Below are 24,665 nucleotides of genomic sequence, written 5' to 3' on the forward strand. Positions count from 1 at the left end.
ATTCATTTTATTAATTTAATTTAGAGCTGTCAAACATTAATCGCGATTAATGGCATCCAAAATAAATGTTTTTGTTTACATATGTGTGTACTGTGTGTATTTATTATGTATATATGCATGTATATATTTAAGAAATTTTTTATATTTGTATATTAAATATATATATATATATATATATATATTGAATATACAAATATAAATATTTTCTTAAATATATATTTATAAATATTTACATATATATATATATATATATATATATTTATAGAATTGATATTAGGCTATATATATATACTGCATATATATATACTGCATGAGTGTGTATTTATATATACACATAATAAATATACTCAGAACACACACACATATTATGTAAACAAAAGTTTTATTTTGGATGCGATTAATCGTGATTAATCGTTAGACAGCACTAATTTAATTATTTTATTTATTAATTGATTATTTATTTTTGAACATAGTACTGTTGTTTGAGAATCTCTATATTAAGTTTTATTTAATTTTTTATTAATTATTGGATTGTTTTTTATTTAGTATTGCACATAGTAGTTGTTAGTTTTTAAAGCATCTCTATATTAAATTAAATTTAGTTTTATTTGATTTTATTACTGAACAGAACTGTTGTTTGAGCATCTCTGTATTAAATTTGATTACTCAATTATTTCTTTCAATTATTTTGTACTGCACATACTGTAGTACTGTTGTTAGTGTAAGCGTCTCTATATTAAATTTAATTTGAATTAATTTTATTTGATTTTATTATTGAACACAGAACTGTTGTTTGAGCACCTCTGTATTAAGATTTATTTAAACATTTATTTATGAATGGGTATTTATTATTAGTTTATTTTTAACATTTTATTTTAACTTTATTTTTTTTTACTGAACATAGTACTGTTGCTTGAGCATCTCTGTATTACACTTTAATTCAATTTCATTTATTTTTGGGTTATTCATCATCAGAAATATTACTGTTGTTGGCGCGAGCATCTCAATATTATTTTGATTTATTTAAATTTTTTCCTCTCTGACATTCATTAGAAAGCCTTATTGAGTTTATCGATTTACACAACGCAAATGAATCAACAAACCACACAGAAACAAACACACAGTCCTGCAATACATAACAATAACAGTGTAAATTACAGCACTCCCTCCCAATGATGATCCATTAAGACACGAGAGGACTTTATCCATCATATCCATCAGAAAGTCATGGATTTTTATTGTCAATCGCAAAATGGCGCTCCCATATTAAATAATCCACACAAACATAAAAACACAGCAAAACATCATAGCACAAGTTTTACAGGTTATAAAATGAAAAATTTAGTGCTGTTAAATGATTAATCGCATCCAAAATAAAAGTTTTTGTTTACATAATATATGAGTGTGTGCTGTGTATATTTATTATGTATATATAAATACACACACATGCATGTATATATTTAAAAAAATATGTTATGTTTATATATTAAATATACTTATATATAATGTATATATTTATATCCATATAATTTATATGCAAGTATTTTCAAAATATATACTGTATGTCTGTATTTATACATACATAATATGTGTACTGTGTATATTTATTATGTAAATAAAAACTTATTTTGGATGCAATTAATCACGATTAATCATTTGACAGCACTTACTAATTTATATATAAATGAAATGCAATTCATGTATCATGTGTAACAAATAGATAAAAAAAGGATGTAAAAGTAATCTGTTGACCTGCTACTCAAAAAAAGGCAGTATATCAAACTTAAAGCAATGCTATTTTATAATTTATCATACAAAATATGTGTCGAATGTAAAACAGAGTCATGTAGCATTTCATGGATCACCAGTACGCATACGCCTCTTCTTCCGTGTGGCTGCGCTGGTGCAGTTTGAGCGAGTTTAAGTGCGAGTAGGATTTCCCGCACTCCTCGCAGCTGTAGGGTTTCTCTCCGGTGTGCGAGCGCTGGTGTGAGATCAGGTGTGAGTTGCAGTAGAAGCCTTTGCCGCACTGCGGGCAGGTGTAGGGTCTCTCTCCGGTGTGGATGCGCTGGTGGATCTTCAGATAGAAGCGTGTGGTGAAGGTCTTTCCGCACTGAGGGCAGCGTGAGCTCCTCTCCGCCGCTGATGGATTCGCCCGCAGGGAGATCTCACCCGTTCTATACGCTTCTTCCACATGGTGCTGCGCGCTCGGATCCGGCCGTCGGTTTTCATATCGCTCGCCTGATTCCAGAGGAGACGCGTCCAAACACTGGGCTTCGGAGTTCATGGGATATTCCTCAGAAACGGGTGAATTCCACAATCCGCTGGTCTTCATTTTACTCGTCAGGATGAAATCACTGCCTGCTGATTGAAGTAGAGAACAGAGGGTTAGACAGTTGCTAAGGTGACCATACGTCCTCTTTTTGGACCTTAGAACGATTAATCGCATCCAAAATAAATGTTTTTGTTTACATAATATATAAGTGTGTACTGTGTATATTTATTATGTAAATATAAATAAATACACACACACGTATATATTTAAGAAAAATTTTATATTTGTATAATATATATATATATATATATATATATATATAGCGCCTAATATCAATTATATAAATATATACATGTAAATATTTTCAAAATATATACTGCATGAGTGTGTATATATATATAAATAAAATAAATATACACAGAACACACACATATATTATGTAAACAAAAACATTTATTTTGGATGCGATTAATCGTTGATAATGCATCTGGCCGGGATTTCTAAATCGCCCAAAATGTCCGGGATTCATTTTCATTTCATTATTTATAAAGCACATATAAAAACAACCCAAGGTTGACCAAAGTGCTGTAGATCAGGAAGCTCAAATAAAAAACAAAATCAATAACAATCTATAAAACAACATACATAAAATTAGAATAGTACATTAAAGACCCACACAAAGAAGATGAGTTTTAAAGGAACACTCCACTTTTTTTGAAAATAGGCTCATTTTCCAACTTCCCAAGAGTTAAACAGTTGAGTTTTACCGTTTTCGAATCCATTCAGCCGATCTCCGGGTCTGGCGGCAGCACTTTTAGCGTAGCTTAGCGTAGATCATTGAATCTGATTAGACCGTTAGCATCTCGCTCAAAAATGACCAAAGAGTTTCGATATTTTTCCTATTTAAAGCTTGACTCTTCTGTAGTTACATCGTGCACTAAGACTGACGGAAAATGAAAAGTTGCGATTTTCTTGGCCGATATGATTTATAGCATTGATTTTCTTGCAGTTTTAAAGTAAAACATGTTTTCGAAAATACATATTTCATATAAACAATTTTAAATATTATTTGTGTGCGCATTTCATAATAATAAACTTAAACTTCTATAATTTTTTTTTTTGTTTCAGTTAAACTTTTCTCACTTCAGCAATAATCTGCCAAGTGTCTTTTAAAAAAAGAGACCAAACTTAAGTCTGCACCCCAAAGCTTTTAAGACTTATGACAGTTAAAAGTTGGAAATTACACTTTCAGGTCTACGCTATAAAAGTGGTTAACAGGTAATAAATGGATCATAAATGTTCCATAAATATAATTTAGTACCATAAAAATATTAAATTAAACCTCATGTGGTGTTTGGGTCATTTTTGTCCGGAGAAGATTTAATTTTTCCCGAAAATACTAGTAATTTAGTGACTTAGTTCACAAAGGGTATAACTACTTCTCAATTTTTTTTTTTTTTTTTTTTTCCCATTTTCGTACTTTTTTGAGGGAGATTTTCCACATTGTTACACTTGTAGTGTTCCTGGACAAAAATGACCCGGCCTCAAAAAATTGCTTATAAATCTCTCATAATGCTATATTATCACCAAATATTGGATTCAGTCTTTTTTTCAACTTGTTTGCTTTCATTTAGGACTGATTTTGTGTTTCTATTTGCATCTGATCAATCATAGGCCTCATTTATATGAAAGTAGGCACCTTTTTTATGAATAATTTTCACAATATGAGATAAAAAATTATGAAAATTTGCACTGTTTATCACACTAGTGTGCTTTAATGTTTAATCAGGAAGTTTGTTTTGAAAGGCTTTTATTTTGTACAAAATGGCACAAAGTCACACTTGTCAGAAATGGCCGGCCATTGAAAGTGAATGGGGAAGAATGAAAGTAAGAGAAGCAACTAGTGTTCAGGAGCATGTTGTGCTTGCAAACATGAAGGCCTTGGACCTGTGCGTGTGTGGATGCATGCATACTCACGCTATCACACACACACACACACACACACACACACACGTTCAAACTGCCTTATCTTTAGCCTGCATTGACTTCAAAAGAATCTTTTCTTTCACCACATATTCTAGACAAAACATTATGACAATAGGTTTTGAGGCTTTCATGTTCTCACGGAGTAGGCGAAAGTTTACAAATAAATGCTTTAGCACAGAGAGAGAGAGAGAGAGAGAGAGAGAGAGAGAGAGAGAGGCGTACAAATGCCTCGCAGTGCCTTGCTTGTCATTCAGTTTGTAGCCGGGTTTCCATCCAAAGTTGAGAATTTAACTTATGCGCAAAACTGGAATATCGCATAAAACATTTGCGAAGAAGCACCGTTTCCATCCAACGAGTCAAAGAGAACGAAATCGTCACTTCCTGATGAACCAGCACTATAAATCACTAAGAAACGTAGGAGAATATAATCATTTTCAAATATAATAAATTATTTGCGCCTCAGAGCGAGCAGACGAAACACAAGGAGGTGGATGCTGCTGTTCGGGAACGCAGTCGTTCATCCAATATTTGGAGATAATATAGCATTATGAGAGATTTATAAGCAATTTTTTTGAGGCCGGGTCATTTTTGCCCGGAAACACTACAAGTGTGACTTTGTGCCATTTTGTACAAAATAAAAGCCTTTCAAAACAAACTCCCTGATTAAACATTAAAGCACACTAGTGTGAGAAACAGTGCAAATTTTTTGTTTAATATTGTGAAAATTATTCATAAAAAATGCTTTTTTCACTGAAAAAACAAGGTACCTATTCTCAGATAAATGAGGTCTATGATTAATCAGATGCACATAGAAACACAAAACCAGTCTTAAATGAAAGAAAACAAGTTGACAAAAAGAATGAATCCAATATTTGGTGATAATATAGAATTATGAGAGATTTCTAAGCAGTTGTTTGGAGTCCGGTCATTTTTGACCGGGAACACCACAAGTGTGACAGGAGTCCGAACACAACCAGAGGGTTAAAAATATAGGACATTCAAGTCATTGAAATAATAATAAAAAGAAAATCAGTAATTTTTGACCGCCACACAAACAACACCAAAGGGTTAAAGACAGAACCACAATTTGTTCAAAAATCCATTGTTTAATAAAAAATAAAAAAAAGTATTTTTATGTTTAGTTTAACCCCCTACTGTACCGAAACCAGTACCAAACCACCCCGACTTTACAGTAATTCAGCATGCCGTATACATACTGTACACTGCTTCATAGAGCAGCTAAAAAGTCCCTAATTCTAAAGACTAGTTAGTTAGACTAGTACTGATCTCTCACCCTCTCTAGCTGGTCCTGTTGTTCCCGCACTGAAACTGTCCTGGTCTTCCACCTCAGGACCCAACGGGCAAAGAGCAGGAGATACTAGAATACATTCAAACAAGTATAAAACATCTGAGAATGCAGATTAGAATATTATAAAAAGTAAATACTTGGTAGCTCTATCATAATTTTTAAAAGCATGGTTATTTTAAGAATGTGTATGTGTTTTACTCGGTCCGCTGTCCCACTGTCCGTCCTCCATGTGCTCCTCTTTGATCTGAATGGATTTGATTCCATCTTCCTGCGTTTGAAGAACGCCAAGAAATCAAGATAATATATAACAAACATCGACGAAGAATCTAATAATGAAGCAATCCTTACATTTAGTGCAAACGTCTGTGCTGAAGAATCGTCTGTGTACGTCTCTGTCTGTGTTTCTCCATCATGATTTTCATTGAACTTCACAAGGTTGAGGTTCACCTCTGATGAGAAAAAGAACGTGTGGAAAAAACATGAAACACAACAGTAAGAATGCATGCATCTGTATGGATCATTTACTCACCCTCGTGTTACATTTACATCTATGAATTTAGCGACTTACAAAAGAGAAACAAAAGCAATTTGTCAAAGAGCCAACAATATTCTTAATATACAATGACAGGTTTATTAGAGACAACTAGATTAGGAAGCAACAGGAGAAATGCAGAGAAAACGTTTTATTAAATGGATTATTTATTAAATGGATAAATTAATTTAATATATTTATTATATATTTAAATAAACAACTAAAATATTAAATATATATGATTAATGTAAATATATAGTATATATATAAATGTATTATTAATAAATAATAATGCATATACATATGAAATATAAACATATATTCCCCAAAAGCAGTCCATAAGACATGTTAGAAAGAGTGAAATATTTTAGTGATTAATAACTATCTAAGCTATTAAATGACTGCTTGATTGCATGCTAAATATCTTCTGAATATTGTATGAAAGATGGAAAATCATATGGTTTGGGAACAACATGAGGCTGAGTAAATAATCTCTGTAAGTAATAATAACACCAGTGTGCATCAGTCTGATACCTAAGTTTATATGTGACCCTGGACCACAAAACCAGTCAATTTTTCGAAACTGAGATACATCATCTGAAAGCTGAATAAATAATCTTTGCATTGATGTATGGTTTGTTATGATCGGACAATATTTGTCTGAGATACAACTATTTGAAAATCTGGAATCTGAGGGTGCAAAAAAATCAAAATATTGAGAAAATCACCTTTAAAGTTGTCCAAATGAATTCTTAGCAATGCATATTACTAATCAAAAATTAAATTTTTATATATTTACAGTAGTATATTTACTAAATATCTTCATGGAACATGATCTTTACTTAATATCCTAATGATTTTTGGCATAAAAGAAAAATCTATAATTTTGACCCATACAATGTATTTTTGGCTATTGCTACAAATATACCCCAGCGACTTAAGACTGGTTTTGTGCTCCAGGGTCACATATGTGTTTGCACTTAAATTTAAAGTCAACATGAATCTGAATTTGCAACACACTTCACTTCAGTATTGCAACACAAGAAATCATACGAATGGGACTTGATTTTATCCCAGTGGATGTAATAAACCAGATCGGAGTGAAAGTTCACTGTCCAGGTTTAACTTTACCTTCACGCCGTCGTTTGGACTTTGGAGTTTGAACCGAAACGCTCTTTCTCTGACCGTAAGCCGGACACTGGCAGGAAACGTCGCAGGTCTGCGGCTGTCGGACGGATGCAAACACACACAGCAATGAAGCAGCTCTGGATGGATGCATGCAGGGATGGGCAGTATTTATGATACATGTAATCCAAATACAAAATAGGATTTGAAAGGTTTGTGTCCTCTATACTTGCATGGCTCTCAATAGTTGGGTTAATACTCCTTGACAAATTCTGTTGCTACTTTCTGATTTCGGCATTTAAAATCAAAACATTTGATCATTTAATAATTGTGGAAATGCTAAAATATTTGTTTTCAACTTCCAAATAGGTGTCCAATGATTGATAAATAAATATTTGATTGCTGAATATTGTACTCTGATTGAAGAAGCTGTTTTGTAGGATCAGGATTTTGCACACCATTGCATGAACGACTGCGTGACACAATGTATTATTATATGTGACCCTGCAGCACAAAAGCAGTCATAAGTCGCTGGGGTATATTTGTAGCAATAGCCAAAAATACATTGTTTGGGTCAAAATTATCGATTTTTCTTTTATGCCAAAAATCATTAGGATATTAAGTAAAGATCATGTTCCATGAAGATATTTAGTAAATTTCCTACTGTAAATATATCAAAACTTAATTTTTGATTAGTAATATGCATTGCTAAGAACTTCATTCGGACAACTTTAAAGGAGATTTTCTCAATATTCAGATTTTTTTGCACCCTCAGATTCCAGATTTTCAAATAGTTGTATCTCAGCCAAATATTGTCCGATCCTAACAAACCATACATCAATGGAAAGATTATTTATTCAGCTTTCAGATCATGTATAAATCTCAATTTCGAAAAATTGACACTTAAGACTGGTTTTGTCGTCCAGGGTCACATATTTATGATTAACAATCAAATGAGTTAGAAACTAGTTGCTATGAATACAGGTGCCATCAGTGGTCTTCTTACGAATGACTTGTTTGTCACTGAGTCAGTGTTGCTGATTAAAAGATACCAAACACCAACTAACTAAATTAGGACACGATTATGAGTCATTTACAAACTGTTACTGTAACCTTCATCTGTGAGATCACAGGGATATGTGAATATTTGATTTGTTAATTGGTTGCATGTGTCAGATTTATTGCATGACTCAAACATTGTTTCCTTAATTAACTGAGTCGGTGTAATTGTGAAGAGATAGATCAAATACGCCAAATGATGGAAGGTTTGCAAAGAAATGTCATGCTACAGTAGTTTATTTTGATACATGGTGTGGCTGCTGTATTTTATGTATGTAGTTAATTTTCATACACTTAAAATTAAAGCATTTGGTATTTTATTTTAAAATACATTTTCATGCATCTTTGCCCAACCCTGGATGCATGCATGGATGAACGGCCAAAAACTACTCTATCTGATGTTAACAGCAATAATGCGTCGATATACCATTGTATTTTCAATTGCAGTTTTTGTACGGGTAGATGCGCTTACCTTCGCAGCTGGTGACGCACCGACGGTGTAAACGGACGGAACGGCTGTCTCTGTCAAACACAGGACTTTAGCGAAGCCCATCTCGTGTTGCGTTAAATTCTGAAAGCATTCAGGCGTGAAATGCCGCGAGCACAAGCGCGAATTCTCCGTTATTCCTTCTTCCTCGAAGTGTAAAAACTCAAGCCAGCGCGCGCGTAACCACGGTGTTTTAGGGAAGGGGAACAACGTTTTAAGAGGAAAACATCCGAAAACGCATCTTTTCACCATCTCTAGCTAGGCTAGTTTATGTGGCGTTATATGACAGGTTGAAGGGGCGTGGCTAGAACGCGGGTCGCTAGCGATTGGCTGAAACGCAGCGGGGCCTTGCATACGTCAGCAGCGACAGGAAGTTGTTTCAGCGGAAGCGCAAGTTGTTATATTACGATTAAAGATGAAAAAGCTCAGCGTCACGTTGAGTTTAAATGAAGGCCGGTGTGTCTGGAGTGAAGAGTACCTCTCTGTCCGCTGACTTGTATTCCCACGGAGCGCAGGCTCGCTTGGTTCTGTCGCGCCGATCGCAGCTCGCTCTCGGTGAACTGCAGCTTGACCAGCAGCGTCTCGACCTCCATCTGGCGGCGCGTCATCTCCGTCTCCACCGCGCGGCTCATCTCCAGCAGCGCGCATTTGGCGAAGCGCTCGAGGATCGACGCCAGCTGCGCGTGGATATCGACCGATGCGGACATTCTAGTCGTTTAAGTGGCGAATAAAGTCTGTTGTTGTGATACAGATGCTGCTCGTTTGGCGGAGAATCTCGCGTGCGATCTGGTGCTTTCCTTCGGTGAATGCCGAGCGCGCATCAATAGTGTTTACACAAATCTCACAAAACACTTGGCCATTTCCTAGTGAAGCACGTCACCGTTTGAAGCACCAATAGATTTTGGGCTGGTGCTTTTAAAATACCGTAAAAGCTAGTTTAGAAGCGCCACAAAAAAACGAGACACTTCGTTCTGGATCGGTCGCAAATTACGGCTTTGTTTTTACAATGAACAGTTGTAATTTTACATATTAAAATTCAACGTTATTTTATAAAATGTTTTAGTAAGAGTAGATGTTACTTAATTTCTCCTGGTACCATCATCTGTTCGTAGAGGTAACCATGGCAACAGAGACAGGCGGTTGATGACCAAACTTCACATTATTTATTTTTGATTTCCAAATCTATATCACAAGACAATGTTGTTATTTTACAATAAGCATCTTGTGGATATGCATTTTATAAATGGCTCATGTGTGTCTCCGAGAGACAGTTTGGGATGTTCAAGACTGACTTTTTGTCTTTATTCATGCCAAACAACATACATGAGCTTGCTTGTGTGTGTGTGTGTGTGTGTGTGTGTGTGTGTGTGTGTGTGGAGTGATACAAAGTAGTTAAAAACCAAAAGCCAGAGAAAAGAAACATTAGGTTAAATATTCAAAGTCATTTACTTTTTATGCCCATCAAAGACAAAGCAAATTATAGTCTAGAAAAAATGATTCTTACCCAAAAACTTGCATTTGTGAATAAAGAAATTAACCAGAATAATAAATACATTAACAATGTACTGAATTCAAGAATTTGATTTGTAATAAAGAAAAATAATATTAAATGTGTTTATTCTGACATAAGTTTCTGCTTATTTAATGGGTAGTTTGCAGGCACTGTAACAAAAATTCAATTCCACCAATTTTTTAAAGACAAAATTAGGAATATGTTCCATATAAAATACATTTTTTAAATTTGAAAAACTTTTAAAAATCTTTTTAGCCAATTTACTTTTATTTAAAGACAACTTCTCCAAGACCTCCATCACTAACATTATTTCTTAGAACCTGCTTTTTGATTTTATGTGGTTTATTATTTCTATATCAAATTATATAATTGTTTATGTAATAATGAACATAATGAAGTTGTACAATCCATTACAGAAAACAGAAAAGAAACCCTTGGTACAACCTCTGCCTTAATAAAACTCAGCCATCGAGTGACAAATCTCTTGCCAGCTATCCATCTTGCAGTAAATATTAAAACAATTTCTGTAACACTTTAGTTTATAGGGTGCAATTCTCACTATTAACTAGTTATTAGCATGCATATTGAAACAAGCAAAATAATCTGCAAATTAGACTACTTTGCTTACCCCATTAGCAGATTATTTTGCTTGTTCTACTTAATTCACAAAAATCATCATTTTTACTTGTCTAGGAAATCCTTCTTGATTGAAGAATTTTTAAATATCTAAATACAAAAAAAAAAAAAAAATCAAAGTAAGAAAAGCATTTTTTCGCAAATGGCTCTAATGTTAAAAATAAAGTGGGTTTGTTGAAATCCTGAGTGCTTGACATATATATCTGGGGAATAAGAGTTTTAATTAAGTGAAAACAGCAAAAGCGTACACCATATATACACAGAGATATTTATAATGAAAATACTAATTTATTAAAATGAAATGCATAGAATGTTCAGAAATGTATACAGAGATTAAAGTACATGAAACATCATATACAGATTGTCTTTTTGTCTCAATTAAGCAGATGTGTTTGGCTTCTTATGCATTTGTTCCTGAGTTTCTGAATGCATGCGCAATGCAACACAATGATTAAAGCATTAAACCAGTCTGAATATGAATGTGTTCGTTTGAAACTAGTTTATATTTATAGAGTGGCTGAGTTGTAAACAACCATTTTATTTTGTATGAATATTAAGATATAAATGATAAAAATATTTATTCAATGATTTGAGATGCACTTCTCCACTATACAACCCCAATATATATATATATACACTATATTGCCAAAAGTATTGGGTCACCCCCTTCTAATGAACAGGGTTGACTACTTTAGTAATTTCCATGAGTACAAATCTTAATGTTTAAACATATAAAAATATTCTAGGGAATTGTGTGCTTCTAATTTTATAGCAACAGTTTGGACAGGACCCTTTTCTACTCTGTGTATAAGGCAAGGTTCAAAAAGAAATGATTGATTGAGTCAGTGTGGAAGAACTTGACCGGTCTGCAGAATCCCAGCTGAACACCTCTGGTGTGACTTCAGATGCAGACCTTGAGTCAAAAACTCATCACCAAACACCAACGACTTGCACATATGGGTACCGTCATTTCAGACACTTCCAAAACTGTTGCAACAGAGATGGAAATACAATTTTTTAACACATGAATTGTTTCCATCTTTGTTGTCACAGTTTTGGAAGTGCCCTTTTCTGTTCTAAAGAAGGGGTGCCAATACTTTTGTCCATATAGTCAATGTACAAGTCATTGGTGTTTGGTGATGAGTTTTTGGCTCTTAAAGGTTTCTGCAGACCAGTCAAGTTCTTCCACACTGACTCAATCAATCATTTCTTTTTGAACCTTGCCTTATTCACATTATCATGTTAGAATAGAAAAGGCTCCTGTCCAATCTGTTGCTATATAAAATTAGAAGCACACAATTCCCAAGAATACCATTATATGCTTAAACATTAAGCATACTAAATTACTAAAGTAGTCAAACCTGTTCATTAGAAGGGGGTGCCAATACTTTTGCCAATATAGTGTGTGTATATATATATATATATATATATATATATTTATCTTGTGAAAATGAGTATATTGAAAGAAAATTTGAACCCTTTACTTTGCACATAATATTTTACACGTCAGTCAGTTTTCCCGTCTTTCCAGCTCTCTCTGTCCCACTGCGCTCCGGAGAGTCTCTCTGTGCTTTCTTTCTCTCTGCTCCTCTTCTCCGTGGCTCGAGCCACAGCTTCATCGAAACACATGCTGATGCCGCTGTTCCTCTTGGCTTCTCTTTCCGCGTCTCTCCAGCGATCCGCCTCACTGTCCCACGTCCCTCGTCTCTCTCTGGGACCCTCGGTGTCCAGCTTCGTCCCGTTCTCTGCGCTTTCGTCCACGTCTCTGAGCGCCGTTTTAGTTTCCGTTGCGTGTTCTTGGTCGGTTTGCGCTCCTTTATCGTCGTGCTGTCTGTGCTGAAGCTGTTTTCTGAGCGTGAACGCCGTGAGTTTGGAGTTCTGAGGTTTGGGAGGGACGACAGGAACCGCTTTCGTCGGATTCGCAGCTTTGCGTGGAGATCGTTTGCAAGGTGCCGCTGAGATCTGATCGGACGTCTCTTCTTCTGTCTCTTTGCTTTCAGTTTGTTCGTGTTGAATCTCGTCTGGTCGCTGCACGAATGTGGACTTTTCCAGATCATCAGCAGAAAGATTTCCCTCAACAGAACTTTCTGTTTTTACGCTCACGTCGTCCTCAGAGTTTCCTTCGCTGCTTTCCTTTAAATCTTCTTGTCTTTCAGCTTTGTTTTTGTCTTGTTCTCCTTCTTTTGCATGTTCCTCGTGTATTTCTTCACGTTCTTCACTGTTTTTCTCTAAATCTTGTTTTTTAGCTTCGTCTTTAGATCCATCTTCTGCATTTTCCTCACATTTTCCACTATTTTCTGCTAAATCTTCTTGTCTTTCAGCTTCGTTTTTGTCTTGGTCTCCTTCCTTTGAATGTTCCTCATCTACATTCTCAGATTCTCCATTATTTTCTTTAAATTTTTTATCTTCTTGTTCTCCTTCTTTTGCATGTTCCTCGTGTATTTCTTCACATTCTCCACTGTTTTTCTTTAAATCTTGTTTTTTAGCTTCATCTTTAGATCCATCTTTTGCATTTTCCTCACAATCTCCACTATTTTCCTCTAAATCTTCTTGTCTTTTAGCCTCTTTTTCTTCTTCTTTTGTATGTTCCTCATCTACCTTCTCAGATTCTCCATTATTCTCCTTTAAATCATCTTGTCTTTTAGCCTCTTGTTCTCCTTCTTTTGCATGTTCCTCGTGTATTTCTTCACGTTCTCCACTGTTTTTCTCTAAATCTTGTTTTTTAGCTTCGTCTTTAGATCCATCTTCTGCATTTTCCTCACATTTTCCACTATTTTCTGCTAAATCTTCTTGTCTTTCAGCTTCGTTTTTGTCTTGGTCTCCTTCTTTTGAATGTTCCTCGTGTGTTTCTTCACATTCTCCACTTTTTTTCTCTAAATCTTGTATTTTGGCTTCTTCTTTAGATCCATCTTTTGCATTTTCTTCACAATCTCCACTATTTTCTACTAAATCTTCTTGTCTTTCAGCTTCGTTTTTGTCTTGTTCTCGTTCTTTTGTATGTTCCTCATCTACCTTCTCAGATTCTCCACCATTTCCCTCTAAATCTTCTTGTCTTTTAGCCTCTTGTTCTTCTTCTTTTGCATGTTCTTCATCTCCTTCTTCACATTCTCCACTGTTTTTCTCTAAATCTTGTCTTTTGGCTTCTTCTTCAGGTCCTCCTTTTGCATTTTCCTCACAATCTCCACTATTTTCATCCAAATCTTCTTTTCTTTCAGTCCTGTTCACTTGTTTTTGTTCTTCATTCCCATCACTACATTCTTCTACAGATCCAGCTTTTGCATCTTCCTCAACATCTTCACACTTTCCTTCACCTGTATCTGTTTTGTTGTTGTTCTCACACTCTTCTCCTTCATTTTCCTCCATATTCCTCACAACTTTCATAGTTTCTTCGCTCTTCTCATCCTCCTCCGTTTGACCCTCTTCAGTCTTTGTTTCGTTGATAATCTGTGTTTGTTCCTCCAGAGGAGCCAGCGAGACGCGGTCTGCATCCGTGAGCTCAGCGGTGATTGGTACCTCACTGTTACCGTGGTAACCGTCAGCATCCAGCACCTGATGAGCATCTTCGGCTGGAGACAGTGCTGGGATGGGCTCAGGAACACTGGTGCTGTTAGTCTCAGTTTGGTCGGGTTCTGGTGAAGAAGGAATCGAGTCCGGTCCAAAATAAGTGTCTTCTTCACTGGCTTCGCTCTCTGGATTATCTTCTCCACTGTACACATACAAAAGTCAAATATTACACAAACACTACACAGCTTGTGTTGTTGCAAACCCATATTATTCTCTTTCTGCCTTGAAACACAAAAGTAAGCTAGTAGAGGAGTATTAGAGTGTTCAGGTTTATGTTTTCCATAAAAAGAAAGCATACCCTTGACAACCATCAAGCTACAAAAACAACCATAAATGCATGATAAAAGAAGCTTTTATTAATACTGGGAAGATTTTCAGTCTGCTAATTAAATGATTCAAAAATTTATTTAGAAAATAATGAATTATTAATAATTAAATTAATCAGAACTTACCCAATATTTGTGTGTGATATATATTTAATTAATAATTATTTAATTTATTATTATTAATTATATTAAATTAATGTAAATAGTTATACAGTATACAGTATATACAGTCAGGTCCATATATATTTGGACACAGGCACAATTTTTATTATTTTAGCTGTTGACCAAAACATTTTCAAGTTACTGTTATATAATGAATATGGGTGTAAAGTGCAGACTCTGAGCTTTAATTTGAGGGTTTCTCATCAAAATTGGAGGAAAGGTTAAGGAATTACAGCTCTTTAATATGTATCTCCCTCCTTCTTTAATTGGACAGTTGACTCAAAAGCTGTTTCATGGACAGATGTGGGCTATTCCTTCGTTATTTCTACATCATTAAGCAGGTAAACGGTCTGGAGTTGATTCTAAGTGTGTCATTTGTATTTGGAAGCTGTTGCTGTGAACCACATCATGCGGTCAAAGGATCTCCGTGCAAGAGAAACAGGCAGTGTTAGGCTTCAAAAACTAAACAGATCCATCAGAGAGAGAGGCGGGAACATTAGAGCGGAGAAATCAACAGTTTGCTACATTCAGAGAAAACAGACCTCACTGATGAGCTCAGAAACATAAAAAGGCCTAGACGTCATAACACTGCTGATGATCGGAGAATCCTCTCCATGGTGAAGAAAAACCCTTCACAACATCCAGCCAAGAGAAGAACACTCTCCAGGAGACAGACGCGTCTACAATCAAGAGAAGACTTCACCAGAGCAAATACAGAGGCTTCATCACAAGCTGCAGACAAGCCCAGAGTAGACTTTGCCCAAAAACATCTTAAAAAAAGCCAAAGCTCTTCTGGAAAAGCATTCTTTGGACGACTGAAGTTAAGATGAACCTGTACCAGAATGACGGGAAGAGAAAGTGTGAACAGCTCATAATCAAAGCACACAGCATCATCTGTGAAGCACGGAGCAGTGATCATGAGCTGCATGGCTTCAGTGGCTCTGTGTTACTGCGGTTCAGTGAAGCAGCGGATCCGTTCTGAAGTGTATAGAGATATACTCTCTGCTCAGATTCAGTCAAATACAGCAAAGCTGATTCAGCGGCGCTTTATAGTACGAATGAATGATGACCCCAAACATACAGCAAAAGCCACCCAGGAGTTTTTGAAGGTAAAAAAGTGTAATATTCTGCAACGGCCGAATCAATCTCCTGATCTCAACCCGATCGAGCAGCATTTCACTCGCTGAAGACTAAACTACAGACAGAAAGAGCCACAAACAACAACTGAAGTCAGCTGCAGTACAGCATCACGGAGAAGAAACCCAGTCTCTGCTGATGTCCAGGAGGTACAGACTAAAGCCAGGCATTGCCTGCAAAGGATTCTCATCAAAATATTAAAAAATGAACATTTTATTTATGATAATGTTTATTTGTCCAATTACATTTGAGACCCTGAAAATGGGGGACTGTGTATAAAAATGGTTGTAATTTCTAAGCATTTTGTTAGATTTTTGTTCAACCCCTTGAATTAAAGCTTAAAGTCTGCACTTCAATTTCATCTTGATTGTTTCATTTTAATTCTATTCTCGTAGCATACAGAGCCGAAATTATGAAAATTGTGTCAGTGTCAAAACATTTATGGACCTGACTATATATACAGTGTATATATATATATATATATATATATATATATATATAAACCAATTCTGAATCAAACTAAGATAGTTATAATTAAAAACATGTAATTTAATTAAGTTTTAATCAAAGTGTAAGTGAAAAATCAAATGATTAAAATAATTTTAATTTATTATTGCTACTATTAATTTTATTATTTTATTTTCATTTCATTTACCCAATGTTTGTGTGCTGTGTACTTTTTATGCAACATTTATTCAGCACATTTATTCAAAACTAAGTAGATAGTGAAAATGTCAGAAATATTTAATTTAACGATAATATTTTAAGAAAAATGTAAATTAAATTACATTGTTAAAATTTTTTGTTTGTACTGCAAAGCATTATATGACTTCAAAAAAAAGTGTAATATAGCACATAAATTGTATGTATTATTATTAAGGTGTATATTATTACTATTATTATTTTATGGTACATTTTATGGTGTTTTGTTATTTTTGGACCTGGACAACCTTTATAAGAGCAGTTTCATTCTCATTTAATCTTACTGAGAGAAAAAAAATCATATAGGTGATTAGATTTTGAAATTAAATTTCATTTTGCACTTACATCAGTGTGTGTTTATCATTCTCCACATCCTTTGAATGTCTCTCTTCATTCTTCTTTTCATCCATACGCACTTCATCTGTCTTCAATGCATCTGAACTGAGATGTTCTTCACTAAGCAGTGGCTCAAAAGCGGGTTCACTACTGTCGATCAATACAGAAGCTGCAGGAATCACGTCTTCTGATTGGTCGAGGGATTGCGCATCATTATTGTTCTCTGGAGGAAGTGCGTTTGATTGGTTACTAGTGTGAAGATCTACATTGCTGCTAGTAGACGAACCAGAGGTGGTTTGTGAACTCAACCAAGACAGTCCCTGATAAGCCCGACCGGCTGGGAGACTCTGACAAAACATGTCCTCATATTCAGATCCTTTATCAGACTCATCATCATCAGCAGGGCTGTATTCGTCATCTGAGGATAATGACAGAGCCGGCAGGAAGGGGCGGGACTTATACGGCAGGCTGTGTGATTTTCCAGGAAGAGGCCTGTGTGTGAAGGATGGGCTGCTGCTTTTGGCTGCAGGTGTTTGATAGTCATTAGTGCAGTTTAGCGACGGACCGGAAATGGCCTGATTGTCCTTGATTTCATCCTCCTCTTCCTCGTATTCATTCTCAAAAAAAGGCGCCTCGACTGAAAACTCAACCTGACGAACAGAGACAAACGTCAGATACAGACATCTTAAGGCATCATAAGTGTGCTCACCATATACAAACAAAAGTCCATTAAACTAAGAGTATTAAACCTCTTTATAAGATACTTCATTTAGACCAATTTTTGAAAAAACTGACAGCAAATTATTCACTGACATTGAATGAAAACCTCTTATAGAATCATATAATACAGCATCACATGCACTGTGATGGTAAAAATGTTCATCCAAGATCATGAAAGAGTCAAAGGAAATGCAATTTTAAATAATTATTTTATTATATTTTATATTTTATTAGGTGATGAATAATACTAAGTAGATTATTCAGTTACAAAAGCAGAATTGTTACTTAATTTACTTCATTTTAAAATTTAAAATATAAATTCAATTATTCAATTAAATATTGAAATCATTATTACATTTATTAAATGGTAATTTAATTTACACACAATATTTGTATTACTTATTCTTTATGCTACATATACTATATACTGTATATAGTGTGTTTTATATATGTGTTATATATGTGTACACACACACTATTGTTATATTTAATACTAAATAAAACTAAGGAGGTATTAGGTTATAATTTTATTATATTTGAATTCAAAATGTAAATGTAAAACAATTCATTTAAATTAGTGATTTAATTCATTATTGTTATTAATTCATTATTTCATTTCATTTACCAAATATTTCTGTTTTCTATATACCATAAAATTAAATATTTGGTAAATGAAATTAAATAATATCTTTCACAAAGAATAATCATATAAAATTTTTATCAAAGTTGATCATACATAAAAATGTTAAAATTAAAAATAATTAATTTAATTTAATTATAATACTCGAACTAAATGTAAATGTGTTTTTGTTTTAATTTGATTTAATTCCTTATTTTTAATCATTTAATTTGATATAATTTTATTAATTTAATTTGATTTAATTTCTTATTTTTTATCATTTAATTTGACATAATTTTATTAATTTTATTTGACCAAATATTTTTCTCTTGTGGGAAAAGTTGTCGCGAGACTGTTATTTCTCACTCATTAATTTCTTCATTCACACATGCATGAACACACCTGGTTTCCAACACAGCTGTCCATCGAATCCAAGAACCCAAAAGCTTCCTGGAAATCCAGTGGCAGATCCGGGTCTGGAAACTCCATGTCCTCGTAGTGCGGACTGAGGGGTTGCTGACGGAGGTTTCCTCTCATGTCTGGGGGGAAACACATTCACATTTGCCTTCATTTTCTACCACGCACTTTCGTCGGACAGCTCATGTAATGAGCAATCAAAATGTCCTACATATTTTTTTAATATTTATGGCAAGACACTACAGGCAAAAACATAGTTTTTTTACGCACTGATCAGATTTTGTATTTTGGGCTGTTTGGCTTTTTATGTGTTATTTCAGACTAGTGGAAAAAAAACCATCCAAAATACACATTTAAGGCAAGATATCCCAGGTTTATAGGGTAAAAAAACCCGAATATTTCTCACCATGATTCCCCAGTTGATTGATTACATTAAGAATTGCGAACATATTTCTGTATTTAACTAATTTGGATACATTTGCAGAACAGAAATCTGAATATTGGTTCAAAATTTTGCCGATATATTAAAGGCTTTTACAGAAGGGATTTTGGATTTCTCTTTTTATAACTCCAAAAATCTGAAAATACTGTCAACAGACAGGGAAAAAAAACACATTTTCACCACGTTTTTAGGAATAAAATGTTAAAAATATAAATTTAATGAAAATGTAATTGATACATATGAACAAACCACTCAGTAAAAACCTTCAGAAATTAGAGAGAAATAAAACCCTAAGTCTTGGTAAGTGCTGATGAAGTAGAAAAATAAACTTTCAAAGATATGGATGGTAATTAAAATCTACTGACGCAAATAGATAAAGTGCAATTAAATAAACACTAAACAAAAACTTTTTTTCCTGCACTGGTCAATTGTTTTTTCAGATTATTGGGGAACGACATCCAAAATACACTTATAGGTGTTTATTTTATCACAATTTATCTATTTGCATCTGTAGATTTGAATTACAATCCGTATCTTTAAAGGTTTTTCTCCACTTCAGCAGCACTTACATACACCAAAACTTAGGGTTTTATTCCTCTCTATATTCTGAAGGTCTTTACTGAGGGATTTGTTCATATATCATTCACACTGATATTTATAACATTTTATTCCTGAAAACATGGTAAAAATGTGAATCTTTAAAGGCTTTGAGGGGTTTTTTCTCTACTTCAGCAGTACTTACATACACCAAAACTTAGAGTTTTATTCCTATCTATGTTCTGAAGGGTTTTGCTGAGGGAAATGTTCATATATCATTCAACTACTTTTAATATTGCAGTTTATCTATTTGCATCTGTATATTTCAGATTTCAGCGTTTTTTTTCTCAAAATTAGTTTTTATCTCCACTTCAGCAGCACTTACAAACAAAAAGACTTAGAGTTGTATTCCTATCTATGTTCTGAAGGTTTTTACTGAGGGATTTGTTCATATATCATTCACACTGATATTTATAACATTTTATTCCTGAAAACATGGTAAAAATGTGAATCTTTAAAGGCTTTGAGGGTTTTTTTCTCTACTTCAGCAGCACTTACATACACCAAAACTTAGAGTTTTATTCCTATCTATGTTCTGAAGGGTTTTGCTGAGGGAAATGTTCATATATCATTCAACTACTTTTAATATTGCAGTTTATCTATTTGCATCTGTATATTTCAGCGTTTTTTTTTCTCAAAATTAGTTTTTATCTCCACTTCAGCAGCACTTACAAACAAAAAGACTTAGAGTTGTATTCCTATCTATGTTCTGAAGGGTTTTACTGAGGGATTTGTTCATATATCATTCACACTGATTTATACAACATTTTACTCCTAAACACATGGTGAAAATGTGTCTGTTTTCTACATGTACATTTGTATTTATTCATTTGGCAGACGCTTTTATCCAAAGCGACTTAAAATTGAGGAATACAAAAAGTGATTTACCATAAGATGGCAATAAATACGAAAAGTGCCCGTTATACAAGGTTTCAGTCATCGTTATAAATAGTTAAAGCTAGGACAGGAAGGGATAAGAATAATAAGAGAACAGAAATGCTGTCTGTTGACATTATTTTCTGATTTATAGAGTGATAAAAAGAGAAATCCAAAATAGTAAAAACCTTTAACTCTAATATGTAACCCTGGAGCACAAAACCAGTCTTAAGTCGCTGGGGTATATTTGTAGCAATAGCCAACAATACACTGTATGGGTCAAAATTATTGATTTTTGTAATGCCAAAAATTATTAGGATATTAAGTAAAGATCATGTTCCATGAAGATATTTTGTAAATTTCTTACTGTAAATATATCAAAACTTAATTTTTGATTAGTAATATGCATTGCTAAGAACTTCATTTGGACAACTTTAAAGGTGATTTTCTCAATATTTCGTTTTTTTTTTGCACCCTCAGATTCCAGATTTTCAAATAGTTGCATCTCGGCCAAATATATAACAAACCATACATAAACAGAAAGCTTATTTATTCAGCTTTCATATGATGTATAAATCTCAATTTCGAAAGATTTACCGTTATGACTGGCTTTGTGCTCCAGGGTCATATATGTCAACAAAATCAAACAAGAAATTTGAACCAATGGTTAGATTTCTGTTGTGGAAATGTATGCAAATTAGTGCATATTTAACTAGACAATGCCTCATTTGCATATTTAAACATAGCATTTCCGAAAACTAATACAAACATGTTTTACCCTATTCACCTGCAGTGTCTTGCCTTAATTTATGAAAAAATGGCCAAAAAAGTATTTTTTGAAACTAAATTGCAAAAACAACTCATTCTGAAGTTTGTGATCAGCAGAATGCTCACATGTACATGTCAGTGAATAATAATCTCAGTATTTCTCTCTTACCCATGTAATCCTCTTCTGTGGTTTCCACTTTGGTTTGTGGTTGTGTGTCTTTTACATTTTCCTTCATAGACTCTTGATTCTGGCTCAGATTTTCTTTCTCTGCTTCTTTGCCACACGGTGAGTCTCCTTTTTCTGGCATGTCGTTCTCCTTTCTTGTAATCTCTGCCATATCCTTCCCACAATCCAACTGGCTTTTCACAGAACTATTGGCTTCTCTTTCCCTCTCTTGAACATCATCATTTTTGCTCTGTGGATTTCCATCTGTGGACTCCGTCTCTGTTTCTGTGCTCTTAATGTCCTCATCTTCTGCTTCGTCTCCTTGCAGGGGTTGTTCCTTATCGTTCCAGCCGCCGTGCAGGACACCCAGAGCCAGTCCAGATGTTATATGAAGTGGGACGGTCACTGAAAATGGCCCTGATATGTGTATCCCGGCGCGCCGGTCTGCTTTGCTGGTCATTCCGGGCGATCTGGCCACACCCCTCAGCTCCGCCCCCTCGGCTCCGCCCCCAGACTCCAGACGGTTATAAGTGCCCGGGGTTCCTCCGCTCACCATGCTGACCTGAGCTCCGCCCGTTCGCCTATAAGTGACGGCGTATCCGCTGGACACACCCCCTCCGGCAGAAGCCACGCCCTCTGAGCTGCCCGACGCCGTGGACAGAACCAGAGGAAGATGAGCTGAAGGATGTTTGGAATCTGAGAGACAAACAAAATAATAGTGACACATAAGATTGTGTCTGTTCAAAAGTTTTTGGTAATGTTTTTGAAAGAAGTCTCTTCTGCTCACCAAAGCTGCATTTATTTGATCAAAAATACTGTAAAAAATGTGAAATATTATTACAATTTAAAATAGCTGTTTTCTATGTGAATATCTGTTAAACTGTAATTTATTTCTGTGATCAAAGCTGAATTTTCAGCATCATTACTGCAGTCTTCAGTGTCACATGATCCTTCAGAAATCATTCTAATATGCTGATTTGCTGCTCAAGAAGCATTTATGATTATTATATTAATGTTGAAAACAGTTGTACTGCCCAATATTTTTGAGGAAACCGAGATACATTTCATTTGTCAGGATTCACAGATGAATAGAAAGTTATTTGAAATAGAATTTTTTTGTAACCTTATAATTGCTTAATTAATTGAATTTCATGCATCCTTAGTGAATAAAAGTATTAATGCCTTTCAAAAATCCTTTTACAGAAACTAATGTAAAAAAAAAATGCATGCATAGAATATTTTGTGCTCATGCAGAAGCAGCGATAATTAACCTTCTGATGACTTTTGGTAAGGAAAGAGTAAAAAAGTGTAATATTGCAATCACTGAGCACTTTAAACAAGTAAACATCTTTTCAGAATGAAAGATAATGTTTATTATCTTGATGAGAATAATTAGAAAATTCCTTAAATAGAAAATGCATGTAAATAAGGTTAATGAATCTAACAATACATACATGGACAGAAAGAAATATAACGATTTAGATTATTTAAAGATGTTTTGTGATTAATAAAAAAAATTTTGGAACATTATATTCATGCTTATGGATGATTTTCAAATTATTGTACAAATTCTAAATTAAGGTACAATCAATAGGGAGAATAAGGTAATGTTAAACACCAAGAAATGTGCAACATCTAATATCTTATTGCAGTAAATCTGTAATTGTAATTTCATACAGATGAAATATGAGTATGAGACTGAAACAGCTGTATATAAAGATGAATCTTGAGCAGTTATGAGCAGATGATGGAACGCTCTTCATACCGTCTACTGCATAAGGACCTGAGCTCAGAGAGTCCATGCTCTTCGCCGGCCTCAGAGCCGTCTTCTCTTTATCTGTGCATTTAGAAGATACAGATAAACGTGAATCAATAATGGGAAACAAAAGCTGTGAATTAGATGTAAGAGGGGAAGCATTTGTATTTAATTATCTGTCGACTTCAGTCATGCAAACATTCATTTTGCATTTCCAAAATACACTATAATTCAGCCGTTTGATGTACAGTGAGACGCTCGCACCTTTAGGACAGTATTTGTTCTTCTTGCGTGGATCTTGGAGTCTCCCGCCCAAATTAAAGATGGATCTCCACTTCCTTCCTTTGAGGGAGCCCTTCCTCCTGAACACAACACAGACAGTCAAGCTTAATGCTGCTGAATCTGCACAATCAGTGAAGCGGTGGAATAGAATAAAAATAAAGACTGATAATGGATGACAATGGCTACATCTCAACAAGCACACTTCCATGATGCACTTAAAGTATATACTTTACTGATACTTTTGAGTATGTAATAAAATAGTACAGTAGCATTGATACATATTACAGCTTCATAATTGTGTCTTGATGCTTTTAGCGATTACATATTAATATATTAATTATTATTTAACTTTTGGCCACCTTTGGCTTACTTTGTTCAACTCACTTTATTGGGGATGCACTAATCCTAATACTTTATATGTTACAGCTGGGTTAAGGTTAATAAAGTAAAATTGAATTAAATTAAGTTTAAAAAGTAAAATAAAAAAGTAAAATAAAAAATAAATAAATAAAATATGAAAATAAAATAAAACATAAAAAAAATTAAAAGCATTAGTATCTAACTAAATTATCTTCAAAAACTCATTATCATTTAACCCCTGTCTTACATTTCTCAACTCTATAGGGGATGTACTAATCCCAATCTCACATACTTTATAGTAGTGATGTTACAGTTGGGTTAAGGCTAATAAAGTAAAATTAAATTAAATTAAGTTTAAATAAAGTAAAATAAAACAGTAAAATAATGCAAAATAAAAAAAAAAATTAAATATGAAAATAAAATAAAACATAAAAAAATTAAAAGCATTAGTATCTGACTAAATTAAATAAATTAAAAGTAAAATTAAATTAAAAAGTAAAGTAAAATAAATAA

General features: G+C 34.2%; 2 protein-coding genes across 5 annotated transcripts in view; both read right to left on the reverse strand.

Annotated features, from left to right (window-relative positions):
* Nucleotides 1-995: 995 nt before the first annotated feature.
* si:dkeyp-68b7.5 (zinc finger protein 271) lies at nt 996-9,662 on the reverse strand. Of its 3 annotated transcripts, none has more exons than XM_058797300.1 (6): nt 8,759-9,210; nt 7,234-7,327; nt 5,919-6,019; nt 5,769-5,838; nt 5,556-5,639; nt 996-2,361 (listed from the first exon to the last, which is right to left on the reverse strand). In XM_058797300.1, the coding sequence occupies exons 1-6, from the start codon at nt 9,023-9,025 to the stop codon at nt 1,862-1,864; spliced, it is 1,116 nt and encodes a 371-aa protein (XP_058653283.1). In that variant the 5' UTR covers nt 9,026-9,210; the 3' UTR covers nt 996-1,861. The 3 variants fall into 3 exon arrangements, with proteins under 3 accessions (XP_058653283.1, XP_058653275.1, XP_058653292.1); XM_058797292.1 differs by having other exon boundaries at nt 999-2,364; nt 8,759-9,208; XM_058797309.1 differs by lacking the exons at nt 7,234-7,327; nt 8,759-9,210 and adding an exon at nt 9,252-9,662 and having other exon boundaries at nt 1,007-2,364.
* Nucleotides 9,663-11,037: 1,375 nt separating this feature from the next.
* si:dkeyp-68b7.12 (titin) overlaps nt 11,038-24,665 on the reverse strand; it is a 29,292-nt gene continuing 15,664 nt past the window's right edge. For both annotated transcript variants that reach the window (XM_058797236.1, XM_058797228.1), the window contains exons 9-14: nt 23,775-23,872; nt 23,520-23,591; nt 21,758-22,450; nt 18,891-19,027; nt 17,159-17,799; nt 11,038-14,628 (exon numbers count right to left, since the gene is read on the reverse strand). In XM_058797236.1, coding sequence (XP_058653219.1) covers nt 12,429-14,628; nt 17,159-17,799; nt 18,891-19,027; nt 21,758-22,450; nt 23,520-23,591; nt 23,775-23,872 — 3,841 coding nt within the window. In that variant the 3' untranslated portion in view covers nt 11,038-12,428. The remainder of the gene's footprint in view (nt 14,629-17,158; nt 17,800-18,890; nt 19,028-21,757; nt 22,451-23,519; nt 23,592-23,774; nt 23,873-24,665) is intronic.

This window comes from Onychostoma macrolepis, chromosome 02 (genome assembly GCF_012432095.1).
Source record: "Onychostoma macrolepis isolate SWU-2019 chromosome 02, ASM1243209v1, whole genome shotgun sequence".
NCBI lineage: Eukaryota > Metazoa > Chordata > Actinopteri > Cypriniformes > Cyprinidae > Onychostoma > Onychostoma macrolepis.